This window comes from Typha latifolia, chromosome 9, assembly GCF_019914945.1.
Source record: "Typha latifolia isolate L0001 chromosome 9, TyphaL0001v2, whole genome shotgun sequence".
NCBI classification, from domain to species: Eukaryota; Viridiplantae; Streptophyta; class Magnoliopsida; order Poales; family Typhaceae; genus Typha; species Typha latifolia.
In genome coordinates, this window is record NC_133094.1 from 552,072 (window position 1) to 566,310 (window position 14,239).

The following is a 14,239-nucleotide window of genomic DNA, read 5'->3' on the forward strand; positions in this document are numbered from 1 at the left end:
AAAGTTGTACTTCTGCAGAAAAAATAAAAAATGCCAAGTTGCAGCAATACAACTGTTTCTGGGTCACCCATTCCTGCTACTTTAATGAGAAATCTCCATAGAAATCAACGGGAGAGGGAGAGAGGCCAAGAAGCAAGATGAGGAAGCTATACGAGAAGATGCTTTGGAGATAGGTACTCAATTTAGAGCTCTCATTCGATGTGATAGGTTAGCCAACCACTTCTAATCAACTAAGTAATGATTTTCTTATTTCACAAGAGAACAAATAAGTAATCATTCATCAGCAAGTTGTTGATTTGTGAAGTTGTAGGTCTGCAGAAAAAATAAAAAATGCCAAGTTGCAGCAATACGACTGTTTCTGGCTCACCCATTCCTGCATTGGAAATTCCACCCTCGACCAAGTGTTATGATTGGTTGATATTTCTTTAGGAAAGGATAAGATAGGAATCCATCTCATCAACTGGGATCACTAATTCTAAGGATGAGGGGCCCTCGGGATCCGTAATCTGAAGTTGGCCAAAACTGAGTTTTTGATCAAAATAGAATTTTTTTATATTTTTTTTATCGAAATAGATTATTTTTAAATTTATTTAACAAATAGAGTATAATTTATTATAGCCCTAATAAAAAAAATTAATTAATTTGTATTTTTAAAATACTAAATTTATCAGTATTTTTACTTAGAGATAAAATGTTAATTAGTTCAACATTTTTATCAGGACTATAGTAAATTAGATCATATTTGATAATAAATTTAAAGAATAGTCTATTTCAGTAAAAATAAATCGCAATGTTTTTAAAATGCTAAATAATTCAGCTTGCTTTTGGGTCGCTTTGATGAAACCATAAGTACGGGGCTCTTGACTCATGGGCTACTAAAATTAAGCCAGGGGCCTCGTGGGCTTGGAGGGCCTTGTGGACTGCTGCCTGTAATCCCTTCACAAAACTAAAACAACGGAGCCAGGACGACGACGTCTGCGACACTCTTGAGAAACCCCATGGATGGAACTTCTCTTTTATATATGTTGACTATATTAACGACCTGTTGTTAGAGATCACGAAAAAAAAATATAAAGCATGAAGAGGTTATTTTTAAATTAAGTAGCTTGAAGATGGAAGATAAAAATTAAAGGAGAGAAAGAAAAGCTCACCAGATAGGCAGCCTTCTGACTGAACTACCGAGGGAGAGAGATCGAGATGCCAGGAAGATGATCTTGCCAATTGCCAAACAATACAAAAGGAAACTCTAAAATAGCGATGCTGTGAGCATCTGAGAGCCAGCTAATATTAATATATGCTTTTGCAAAGAGACAAAAGATGAATAAAGAGCTAATAAGTGCTGTTGTACGAACGCTACGATCGTCTGCAGCCAGAGTTGCTTAAATTAGCTGGCTTTCGGGTAGCTGACAAATATGGAGACTAGGTTTGCTATTTATTCAGCCAATATCTAATTTTTGAATTCATAAATAATTAAAAAAAAACTATATATTTATTAAAATTAATAGATTTAGTATTATTATTTTTTAATAAAAAATATATGGTTAAAAAACCGTCATTGAGATATTTAAAATAAGACTAATATTTAATAGTTTTAAAAATAATTTTAAATTATTATTTTTAATTAATTTCATTAAAATTATATTATGTAAAATAAATATCGAAATAAGAATTACACATTATTACTAAAAATATCAAAATTACATTACACAAAATAAACAGAAATTAATATTTAATAATAAAAATAATAAATATTTAATAGTCTTGTAAATCTCCATAGCCGGCCACCTCCTTTTTTTAATATAATATTTATTTAATATATTTAATGTTAGATGTATTTCATGTTTGATGTATTTTATATCTAATATATTTTATGTCTGATGTATTTCATATCAGATATATTTCATATATGATGTATCTTAATATTTAGTATTTACATTAGAAAATAATTTTGAGTCATTATATTTTAGAACACATATATTTTAAATAATAATAATAATATTTATTTTATAAATAAAAAAATTAAAATAAATTAATATTATACTTATTTTAAAGATCTCGATGAGACCTTTCCAATTGTACTATTTTAATGAAGAATACATATGGAATTAAAAGTGTTGAATTAAATACTTATTAGACAAAGCTAAAAAAAATTTAAAACCTAAAAAAAAATGGAACCGAGCTCTATTTTTTTGTTGGGCCCTACCGTCGCTAGCTTCAAATTTGCAACTAACAATGGAGTTTGGCTAGAGATGCTCTTAATTAGTGCAAACATTGTAGACGATGCACGACATCAATTCGGTAACAACCAATTCTAGTGGTTCTTTTAAGTACCTTTCCTTACAACTAAGGAGCTCATTGAATCAACTCTAACTCTAAACAATTGTTGTGGAGAAAATTATTTGGTAGTGCGACGGCTTAGAGCAAGTCTCAACGACGTTTAGTTTGAAACAATTGTTTGGTGACACATATAGCTTGAAGTTTAGACTATACAGTTTCTTATATTGGCTAAAACTTTGTAATGCTTAAATGTTTCTATATTTAGGAAGGGTTGGCACTTTGTTTAGCCCATATTTAGCCTTCGGGCTCATGAATGATTAAAAAAAGTGATCAATTCAGTACAAATAATTCTAGTAAAGTTGGTAGGTACTATTGTCTATGATCACCTTGGTTATGCTGTCAACTCCAACACTAAATAATTATTATGAATAAAATTATTTAATAATTTGTTAAGTGATAATTCGACTTAGTGATCATGACATGCTTCCACCTCATTCAACCACCCTTGCAATTGACGATCGAGTTGGCGTCTCCCCTCTCCCTCTCCTTCTCAGTAGCCTCGATCCCCACTAAGACGTTATCAATGTCGGGTGGCACTTTCAAGGGCTTTCATGTTGTCGTCGGCTTTAAACAGATAAGTTATCTACCACATCTCGAAATAGAACAATGGAGACACAATGACGTCTACAACTTTACTAAGAAGCTCCATGGATATCAATGATTGAACTCGTTTTCTTTTCCCTCCTCTTCTCTAAATGACGACTATATTAACTAATGACTTGCTACAAGAGATCGAGGCAAAAAAAAAAGAGAGGAGGAAATAAAGATGGCGTATTACAACTATTCTCGCCAATTATTGATGCTCTCCTCTTCAACGGTGTAAGATGCTAAATGCAACTGGCTATTTAGAGATTAATTTCAGTTAATTATAAAAGATATTAATATTTTTATTTTGATATATATATATATATATAAATTACTCTCAGTTAATTATATATATATTTTTTACTTGATAAAATATTAATATAATATAATTATTAAAAAATAATATGCAAGATAATATATTTAAATAATAATTATTATTATATACTGAATAGATAATATCTTCTATTCATATTATACCCTTGAGAATTTTAACCTTTTATCAAATGCATTGATAAATAATTCTAAGGTAGGAAAGAAGTGCTAATAAAAAATAGAAGAGAAAAGCAAAAAAACGAAAAATAGTGGAAGGTCAAAGCACTATCTTCCTGGTTTGAGAAAAATGGGATCGAGATGCAGCAACAAAACCAACTACTAGATCTCCTAAACATGCACTTCATTATTGTCGACGTTCCGTCTTTTCTTTTATTTATTTCTTTTGTTATGAGACGTGCTCCGAATTCCCCTCCCCTCTGTTATTTGCAAGCTAGGGGGGCTCAATTCGACAGCTGAGTTTTGGTGCAAATGGAATTAAAAATTATGCATGCGTTAGGTGAGCCATCTCTTTCTAATTAGTTAGTTGGCAATGAGATCAGTTATAGATACCGGCAATATTTATAACATTTCTTGCGAATGACAAGACACGATCTGTTTCCTCTGTTTATAGAAATTTATTAAGATAACGAAGAAAGAGAGTTACATAATGGAGGTTAATGAGTTGTGCAACAACAGGGAAATTAAAAGAACTACCTCTCACATACTAAGCTTCCTCGCTCTCAGTAGAAGTCTCCTCCTCGCTCTCAGTAGAAGTATCCTCCTCATCTTTTTCTTCGTAGAAACGTTGGAGGTAAGTTTTGACACTGTTGTCCTCCCACTCTAAACCGTCCAACCATTCTTTCTCACCACGAATAGACTGCAATTTACTTGGGATGTTACTCGATCGGAATGGGAGCTTCTTCAACTTCGGACAGCTCCAGATCTCGATAGAGCTCAACGCCGGGAAAGCAAATGCAGGATGGCAAACGGAAACCAACTCCGGTAGGGAGTTTAATTCTATATCCGTGAGGCAAGGGAAGGTAGGGATTGAGTTGTCGTCAGCCTCAGAAGCAATCAGCTGACTCATCCTAGAACATTTATACACACGCAGATCCCGAAGGCATGGGAGATGCAAAATCCATGAGATGTTCTTCAACATGTCGCAAGAATCGATATCCAAGAAGCGAAGGACCTGAAACAACTCCTTGGGAACTACTCCCTTCCATATTATCTCTTCTAAACAGCGCATCTTATCGAATCGGAGGTTCTCAAGCGCTCGGAGTTGCCATGCTGGTTGTCGATGGTCACATTCAATCACCATGTACTGGGTCACATCGCAATTCATAATATGGAGATCAGCTAAGTTCATCTGGATTTGCTCGTCCCCGAGGAAGCTTTCCGGCAAGGAGAAGGAAGTGGATTCCTCCAGCCTGCTGATTGCGAGGCACCAAATTGACATATTGGCCAACTCAATAACTCTATGGAGTTGTGATATACCTTGTACGCAAATTCCAAGTCCTTTGAGATCATTTAAGGACTCCAACTCTTCCAAGAGTGGAGATGGCAGATAGGTCAAAATTTCATCGTCAGTTTGGGTAGCTTTGTATATGTCAAGAACCTGCAAGAGTTTGAGTTTTGCAATAACACCCTGAGGTATTATACGGATGTTAGTGTCCCTTAGAATCAAGAACTTGAGATTGACAAGAGATCCAAGCTCACTGGGGAGCGACGATATACCATCATTATCTGTGAGATTGAGGTATCGGAGTTGGACCAACCCGCACACCTCTACGGGGAAGTCAACAAATCCACAGTCGGAGAGATTAAGATACGTGAGTGCAACAAAAGCTCGCATATCTCCAAGCTCTCTCAGGTCATTGTTAGACCGAAGCATCAAAGTGGTGAGTTTGGAAGGATGATGTCCAGCAGCAGGTAGCTTTTCGATGTCACTGTACATCAGCGACATCCTTTCTGCCTCACGCCAAATTTCTCTTCCACGTGGCACCTCACCTTCAAGGACGACCCATTTGTTCTTCTTCTCCCCGTTGTCGCACGCTATCCACAGCGCCATATCGTGTAACAAATCATGCACACTCACTAGACTATCATCTTCTTCATCTTCTTCTAGTAAGCATGCTCCTATCAGCTCACCGATCAGAGTGTGGCCGGTGTTATAAGCTTTTGACATATTGTCAAACTCTTCTAGTAAGCCTAGTCCCATCCAGCATTCGATGAGTTCGTCCTTGTAGATATCCTCATCATCGGGCCACATAGAGCAAGACAAGAAACACTCTCTCAAAGTGTTAGAGTTCAAGCTATCGTAACTAAACTTCAATCTATAAAACGTACTCTCACCGTGATCCCCATGTGAGTACTCGACCGCGTGGAATCGCGACTTCTTGAGTTGATCGATGGCATTTTCCCATTCTCTTGGATCCTTCTTCTGGTACATGGCCCGGCCGATAGTGATAAGAGCCAATGGCAAACCGGCCAACTCTTTCACGATATCTTCAGCAAGTCTCTGCAGGCGAGGATTCGAGTTGATAGTTTCCTCGCCAACCTTCTCCAAGAAGAGGTTAAGTGCGTCATCGTATTTCAAGCACTCCAGTTTGATGTCCTTCCTCACCTCCATCTGACCACAAACAGTAATCGATCGTGTTGTCAAGACCGCCTTGCGCTTGTATCCGCCCACCACGCCGAGCGGAGATGGGATTCCTACTTCTTGCAGGTCAAGTCTCTCCCAGAGGTCGTCCAACAACAAGAGGAAATTTCTTTTCTTTAAGAAATCGAAGATGATATTACGTTGTGACGACACATCTTCTTCTTGCTGTAGCTTTAGACTCTTGATTATCTGCTTCTGAATTTTTGCCGGTGTACATGATTGGGAAGCTGTGACGAAGATGACATGATCGAAAGAAGAGTCGCCGACAAAAGAGTTGTTGATTTGTTTGAGGAGGCGGGTCTTCCCTACACCACCCATGCCCCAAACTCCGATCATCCCCACCTTCCGGTCCTCTCTAATATAGCGGAGGACCTTTTCAAGATTTGGGTCTGGATCCCGAATTGATGACATTAATGTGGCAAGTACAGGCACCTCTTGGACAGGAGGCGGCACCGGCGTTATCGCTATCTCCACCGCTCTTTCATCATTTAGCAACCTTTGCACGTCCCGAAGCTTCTCGGCGGCGGTTTTGCTGAGGAAGTAGTTTGAACAGCAATCGGGTGAGAAACATTTGAAGCACATGCACCTCTGCTCATATTTCTCGACCACAGCATCCACTTGGAGTTTTGTAGCATCCACCTCATCCAACCACCCTTGTAGTTGATGAGTTGTTCTCTGCCCATTCCTCTCCGCTATCTTGATCTTCTCCTTGACGTCGTCCTTCTTGGTGAGCAAACGCCGGGTCGCGCTCTCGAGGGTTCTCACGTTGTCGCCAACTTTAAACGGATACGTCGTCTGCTGGGCCGCGAAATTCAACACTGGGGACAGGACGGCATCCGCAACTTTACCGGAGAGCTCCATGGGTTTCTCTCTCTTCTCTGTATGACGACTACATTAATGACTTATCAATCAATAGGGTGATTTCTTAAGTAGAAGATGAAAGCCAAAAAACAAACATCTTGAGAGAGAGAGAGAGAGAGAGAGAGAGAGAGAGAGAGAGAGAGAGAGAGAGAGAGGGAGGAAAACTCACCAGCTGCGTCCTGACCGAACTACTATGGGAAAGAGAGTGAGGTCAAGAAGATGAAGAAGCACGTCGTATATAATCATGCAAAAAAGAAAAAGAAAAAAAGGAAAAGAAAAAAAGGAAAAGAAAAAAGAAAAAGGGAAAATAAAGAAATAATAGAAAGGAGATACGTTAAATGTAATAAATAGTAGGAGCCAGGCTGGACAATACCCAACTATTCGGTCGGGTGATCCAATCGTCTGTAATGTTGGCCGCATGAACTTTCTACAATCCTTGGGATAGGTCTCCAAATTATTCCTACCGTACCGTATTAGGTATTGCAAGGGTTGTAGAGGATCCGCTCTAGAGGAGCGCGCGCAGTACATTAAATAGGTGTCAATAATAAAGGAGATTCGGGAAAAGGATTAGTGAGTGGTGACGGAGTGGCGATATCGGCGACGGAGTGGCTACATCGGCGCGGACACTCGGGGAATGGAGGGACCTTCCCCACCGGCAGATGCTGGTGGGGGAAGTAGCGAGCCAAGAGAAGATTGTAACGGGAAGGGGAAGGAACGAGGAGGCATGAATAGATCGTGGGCATCGGTTGCAAAGGAAGGGAAGAGGGTCAATGGCACCAATGGCCGCATACCGGAGGAGATTCTGGAGAAGTTAAGAGAACAAACTGAAGACTGTATTATTATAGACCCAGAAGTACTGGTGAAGTGTAGGAATCGGTGGAAGCTCACGCTGTTCGGAAGGTTCTTAGGGAGGAGTATCCCTTTAGAACTGCTCAAGCGCACACTGATCAGACTCTGGAACGGAATAGACAAGTTCGCTGCCTCGGACATGTCTGGGGGGTATTATTCGTTCCGGTTCGAGAAGGAGGAGGATATGGTGCAAGTTCTCACAAAAGGGCCGTGGACTATACAAGGAAGAGTACTTAGCCTCATTCCGTGGAGGAACAACTTCAGGCCTACAGCAGAAGCGTTCACATCTGCCCCGGTATGGATTCAACTACATAATCTACCTCAGGAGTACTGGGAACTAGAAGCGTTGGTTCCAGTGGCTGGGTACTTCGGGAAGCCACTGAGGGTGGACGAAACAACACTGGACCACACGAGGAGCAGGTTCGCAAGGGTGTGTGTGGAGATTGATCTCCAGAAACCACTAAAGAAGGCAGTGTGGCTTGGACCGAAGGAAGATCAGGTGGACCTCCGAGTAGTCTATGAGAATATACCGGTATTCTGCTACCTCTGTGGCAGGATAGGGCACCGGGCAGCAGGATGTGAACACAGGAAGGAAGAAGCAAGGAAGCAAGGAACAGAGCAAGAGAAGTGTGAAAAGACCGGAACTGCAACGGTGACCATGCAATATCCGATGACGGAACAGGATACAACCTATGGTCCGTGGTGCACGATGAGGAGGCGGAGACGGAAGGTGGTGCAACCGCAGATGGCGCAGAACACGGCAGCGCGGACACCGATGGAGCAGAGGAGAGAGGTGAAGGCGGAAGGAGTGAAGACATGGACTAGGAAAGAGAGGCCGGAAGCGAGTAAGGTGAACTTGCATCAAAATGGAAGGAGTACGGAAATACCAGGCAAAAGGTGCAATGGGAAGGAGAACCTGGCAGACCAGACCAAGACGCTTCCTAGGACTAATAGACAAGTCAAGGAAACTGACCAACAGAAGGAGAGCTCGAGTTCCCATAAGGATAAGGGAACGCCAGCCAAAGGGAAAGGAAAGATGTCTGAAGCCACGCACAGCGGGGAGAATCAGGAGAGTAACACGAAGACGGATGAGGTGGTGGAAAGGAAAAGCGAGGACTTACCTTTAACCGGCGGGTTGAAACAAAGGAAGGAGGACAAAGGGAAGTCAATACAAGATGGAAGGGAGACGTGTCAAGAGAAGGCTAACGTGACCCCGTTTGAGCGGGACGGATTACTGGAGATGGAGTGCAGAAGGACGGAAGTGACGCAGGACCGGGAGTCTGTCAACATCAATGGGATAGTAATCAAGCTCGGGACGGGTGACGATCGCGGCCGTAGATCACCCTTCACGATAACAAAGATAGACCAACGTGGAACCAAAGCACCTAAATACCCAGCAGATATCTACACCGATGGCATCGCGACTATCGGATCTAGGCCACCTGAGGAGAAGAGGGGACCGTCCGAAGGACACTGCTCGGCGGTCAGGAAGCTCAAGGAGGCGCTGACGAAACCACCGGACAACGGGCATGAGCCTATGGATCTGGAAGGGCAAAGCGAAAACCAGTGGGCCTTGGTCTGCATTCCAAGCAGCTCAGATGGCAATGCACAGCCTAATGAAACGCGAGAGAAGGCCAGAAGGGGCCAGGAAGGATCCGCCACAAAGCGTGGCAGACTGGAGTAACCCTATATTGTGTCTTATGTTTAGAGCAATATTATGGAACTGTCGAGGAGCCTTGAAAAAGGATGTACTGGAACAGTGTCGCGATCTAAACAGAGAACATAAGGTGGATTTTATCTGTTTACTGGAAACCCATACAGACTGGGCAAAGGCAAAAATGGTGGCGAGGATAATGGGAAGGAACTGGTCTTCCTTCTCGGTGCCAGCTGAAGGATCATCAGGAGGGTTGATAATGATGTGGAAGACTGCAATTGGTTACGTGGACGTAGTGGCGGTGTCGAGGTATGCGGCACACATGGTGGTCTCCTCGGTGGATGGCGAAACATGGTTGGTGACTGCAGTCTATGCAAGCAACCGGCTGGAACAGCAGATCCAGCTATGGGAGGAACTATTGGGTTTAGGTTCTATCGGTTTACCGTGGGTGGTTGCCGGCGACTTCAATGCGATACTCTCAACGGAGGAGAAAAAAAGTTATGCTCGGGTGACGCTTGGGCCAAAGTCGTCTGCTTTCGCTAAGTTCGTAGATGAGGCGGGAGTATGTGACTTGGGCTTCGAAGGAGTACCGTTCACCTGGTGTAACAACCAGAAAGGGAACAGGAGAATCTGGGTAAGATTAGACCGAGCGCTGGCGAACACCGAGTGGATGCGAAGGTACCCACGGAGCCGCGTGGTACACCTGGATAGATCAGCGTCGGATCATGCACCATTGCTTGTTATGGTTCCGAAGGTGGTGGAAAGTAGAAGGAGGCCTTTTAGATTTGAAATGTACTGGACGGAATACGACAGCTGTGGGCGCATCATGAAGGAAGTCTGGCGAGAAGACGTGCATGGGAATCCCATGCATGGGTTCACGCATAAATTGGCGACCTTGCAACGACAACTGAAAGGGTGGAGCAGATCGCAGATAGGTCACCTGGAGACTCAGCTGCAATCTGTGAAGGCTGAGTTGAAGGAGCTAGAAGAGCTGGATGCTGCTGGCACCCTGGAGGATGACGGATGCACCAAACTGAGAAGCTGCTACAATAGGAAAGCAGCCTTAAGCAGACAACTAAATCTAAAGTGGCTTCAACGGTCACGTCTGCGATGGGTGCAAGAGGGCGATAGAAACACTCATTTCTTCCACCTTACGGCGACGATGAGGGGAAGGAGGAACAGAATACAAAGACTAAAGTCGGAGGCAGGTTTATGGGTCCAAGGGCAGGAGGAGATAGAGAAGAGTTTTCTCGAACACTACGAGGAACTATGGGGACCAACCCATGATGATGCCCGGACATTACCGGTGGGACTGGACCTACCGGGAGTCTCAGCGGAAGACGGTATCAACTTGATGAAGCCGGTGGACAACGACGAGATATTGGAAGCCATTCGAAGTATGCCTACCGGCAAGGCGCCGGGCCCTGATGGGATACCGGTGGAAGTATATACATTATACTGGCAGGAGGTTGGGACCAAGCTGTGCAACGCAGTTAAACACTTCTTCCAGCATGGAGGACTCCCTCGCCAGTGGGGGAATACTTACATCACTCTGATCCCGAAGGTGGAAAAACCGGCTACAGTGCGAGAGTTCCGGCCGATTTCCTTATGCAACGTGGCGTATAAAATCATTGCCAAAGTGCTGGTCGGAAGGCTACGGGGGCTCCTCCCGCAGTTGGTGGACACAGAGCAGGCGGCATTCATCAAAGGCCGGAATATCTACGATAATATCCTGGCGGCACAGGAGGTGGCTCATACTATGGTCAGTGGAAGGCACATGAAACCGTTGATGATGCTTAAATTGGACATGGAAAAGGCATACGATCGAGTTAGTTGGAAGGCAGTGTTGGGGGTGATGGAAGCAATGGGTTTTCCGGCCAAGTGGTGCAGTTGGATCAGTGCATGTATCAAGTCCCCGAGATATGCTATCCTTGTGAATGGATCACCGTCAAGGTGGATAACGCCCCACCGTGGGTTGAGACAGGGGGACCCGCTCTCCCCTTATCTATTCCTACTCGTGTCTCAGGTTCTATCTAGCTTGCTGAAGGATCGCATGGCGCGAGGGCTGCTGCAGGGCTATCGAGTTGGAGATGTTCACCTGTCGCACCTACTGTACGCGGACGATTTATTAGTCACGGTGGAAGCTTCAGCTCAGAATGTTAGTGTCATTCAGGAGTGCCTTCAGGTCTACTCTAGTCTAACTAACCAAAAGGTGAATGTTGCGAAGTCGGAGCTGTTCCTGCCGGAGTGGATGAAGACCAGGGAAGCGGACAACATCCGCAGTTTGTTGGGTCTACCGCGGGCCAAAATGCCATTTAGGTACCTTGGTGTTCCTATAGCAGGGAGGAGAGTCAGCGTTCAGGAGCATAACTGGCTGGTGGAGCGTCTGACGAAGAAATTGGCAGGATGGAAACGTAACAGCCTATCCTTTGCGGGTCGGCTAACCCTACTGAGAAGTGCCTTGATGTCTATCCCTAACTATTGGATGAGTTGCACCTGGATACCAGATACGGTACTGGAGAAGATCAATAAGGTAGCGAGAGCCTTTCTGTGGGGTAAAGGAGAACGTAAAGGTCTTCACTTGGTAAGCTGGGAAATGGTGACTCAACCGAAGAAGAAGGGGTGGCCTAGGTGTGAGGAGACTTAAGGAAACAAGGAGCAGTCCGGCTGGCAAGCAGGTTTTCCGCATCCTAAATGGCGACGATGCGCTATGGATAAGAATCATGGATGGGAAATACGGTGGTTTGCATCCGTGGGAGCGTAGGAAGTGGAAGGATGCGTCGTGGATTTGGAGAGGCATAACCGCAACAGCAGATGCCATCAAAATGGGGTGCCGTAAGCTAATAGGAGACGGGACAGGCTCGAGTGTAGCTGATGACCCGTGGACCTCAGCGGTGCCGTGGAGGTGGCAACCGCGAACAATCAAACCGGAGTTCCTAAAACCTGAACTGACAGTGGCGGAGCTTCTGAAGAGGAGAGAGGGCAACGGCCAAAACATGGTTGACGAAGTAGGGGTGGAGCTGGCAGTCGAGATGGCATCCATTTCACTAGGGAAGGAAGGATCAAAGGACACATGGATTTGGTGGCCTCATCCCATGGGGACCCCCACGGCGGCTGCAATATATCGAGTCCTACGACCTATTGAAGACGATAACTGGAGCGGTTGGGGGGAGTTGTGGAAGATAAAGGTGGCGCCACGAGTGAGGCTGTTCTGCTGGAAGTTACTGAGGGGTAGATTACCGACCAAAGAGAGACTGCATGCACTACGGACCGGAGGAGACGATAAGTGTAGCCTATGCGGGCTGTTCTCAGAAACGATTGAGCATCTGTTCTATGGGTGTAGGTACAGCAGAGAGGTATGGACCATATTGGGGCAGGTGCAGCCGGAACTTAAGAAGATGGGGAGCTTCAGCGGACCAGAATGGATCACAGCGGAGTGGGGGAGAAGCAGGAACGGAAGCTTCGCCGGAACACGGGAACTGATAGCAACAGCGTGCTGGGGCATTTGGAAACAACGGAATCGCATAGTATATGGAGAGACGAGGGAGGCAGCGTGCTTGGTGGCTAAAAGAGCTCAACACTTGACCGAGGAATATAATCCATCCAGGAGCGGTGATCAACCAACGAGGACACTGCAGGTAGGTGGCTGGTGCCGGCCTCCGAGCGGTTGGGTGAAGGTGAACACGAACGGAGCATTCCAACCGGGAGCGAGCCAAGCGGGAGCCGGAGCCATCATGCGAGACCACAACGGAGGAGTGGTGCAGGCCCGGTGGGAACCTATACCAGCGGTGTCTCCACTCCACGCGGAGGCTTGGGCGATGCTAATGGGGCTTAACCTACTAAGCAGAGAGCAGAGTGCACAGGTGGAGTCGGACTCGGAACAGTTAGTGAAGGTTTTGAGGGGAGAGAGGCCCTGCCCGTGGCAAATCCAGGGTATTGTGTGGGAGTGTAAGGCTGTATTAGCCGAAGTGAGAGCGTATTCCATTACCCATGTAAGCAGATTAAAAAACAAGGCGGCGGATTGGACAGCCCGTAAAGGCGTGGGTGCGACCCAGATCGGAACTTTCCGCGAAGGGGACCCAATGCCACATGAGTTGTACATCCTGGTTCAGATGGACAACTGTTCATCCAGGAATTTTTAAATAGCTGAATAGAGCTCCTTTATCAAAAAAAAAAAATAATAATAATAAAGGAGATTCATATTTCAAAAACAAAATAATAATAATAATAATAATAAAGGAGATTCATTGCGTGGGAATATGATAAAGATAGTGGTTCCGAGGGCATCACTTATCCTTACAATAAAGCCGAAAGCAATCTTTGATGCGATTTGCCAGACTCATCTCACAATCACAATGTTGAGTAGATATCCGAAGGAGTAAACAGACAGTTCGGTTTCGTTTCACATTGCCAAAAGGAATAATTTTATTTTCTTACACCAATATTAGATAGCTATTGGACAATTTTAAGCAATTTGTCGAATGAAAAATGAACCTGTTTTGATAGCAGAGATGTGTAAAACGAGAAGGAATTAATACCAACAGAGATATTCGCTGATAAGCTGAGCAGACGCCCATTACATCATTAATTTGATGTAATTCTATGGTAAAAGGGTTGGAGGGAAGTTCTGACAGCATTAATTAACTCTCACCCTCTGACTTCAGATGATTAATATTATATCTATATATAATCTTCTACAACATTAACTAACTCTCAGTTATGTCGTGTTCTTCTCCACAAAAAAAAAAAAGAAACTCTTATTAATTATAGGAACATCTATAACATGACAAAGTTTTTGTAAATATGACTTGTTGTAAAATATGAGTAGAAATGATTTGACTATTATCTTATGCTGTAGACTAGACTGTAGTGGAGACATCAATACCATTTTATTATTCTTGTAGAATTACAAAGATACTTGCCTGTGGCATGAAAATGACCTTTTTTTTTAGATCAGAAAATCACAGCAAATCAAAGCA

The 14,239-nt window shown here is 43.8% G+C and overlaps 1 protein-coding gene across 1 annotated transcript; it reads right to left on the minus strand.

The window, feature by feature from the left end:
- Window positions 1-3,958: 3,958 nt before the first annotated feature.
- LOC140795019 (probable disease resistance protein At1g61300) lies at window positions 3,959-6,757 on the minus strand. The gene has a single exon (XM_073147378.1). The coding sequence runs from the start codon at window positions 6,755-6,757 to the stop codon at window positions 3,959-3,961; it is 2,799 nt and encodes a 932-aa protein (XP_073003479.1).
- Between the last annotated feature and the right edge of the window lie 7,482 nt (window positions 6,758-14,239).

Bases quoted from the DNA above. Each gene is read 5' to 3' on its own strand.
- LOC140795019 (XM_073147378.1), bottom strand. From the start codon at position 6,757: ATGGAGCTCTCCGGTAAAGTTGCGGATGCCGTCCTGTCCCCAGTGTTG.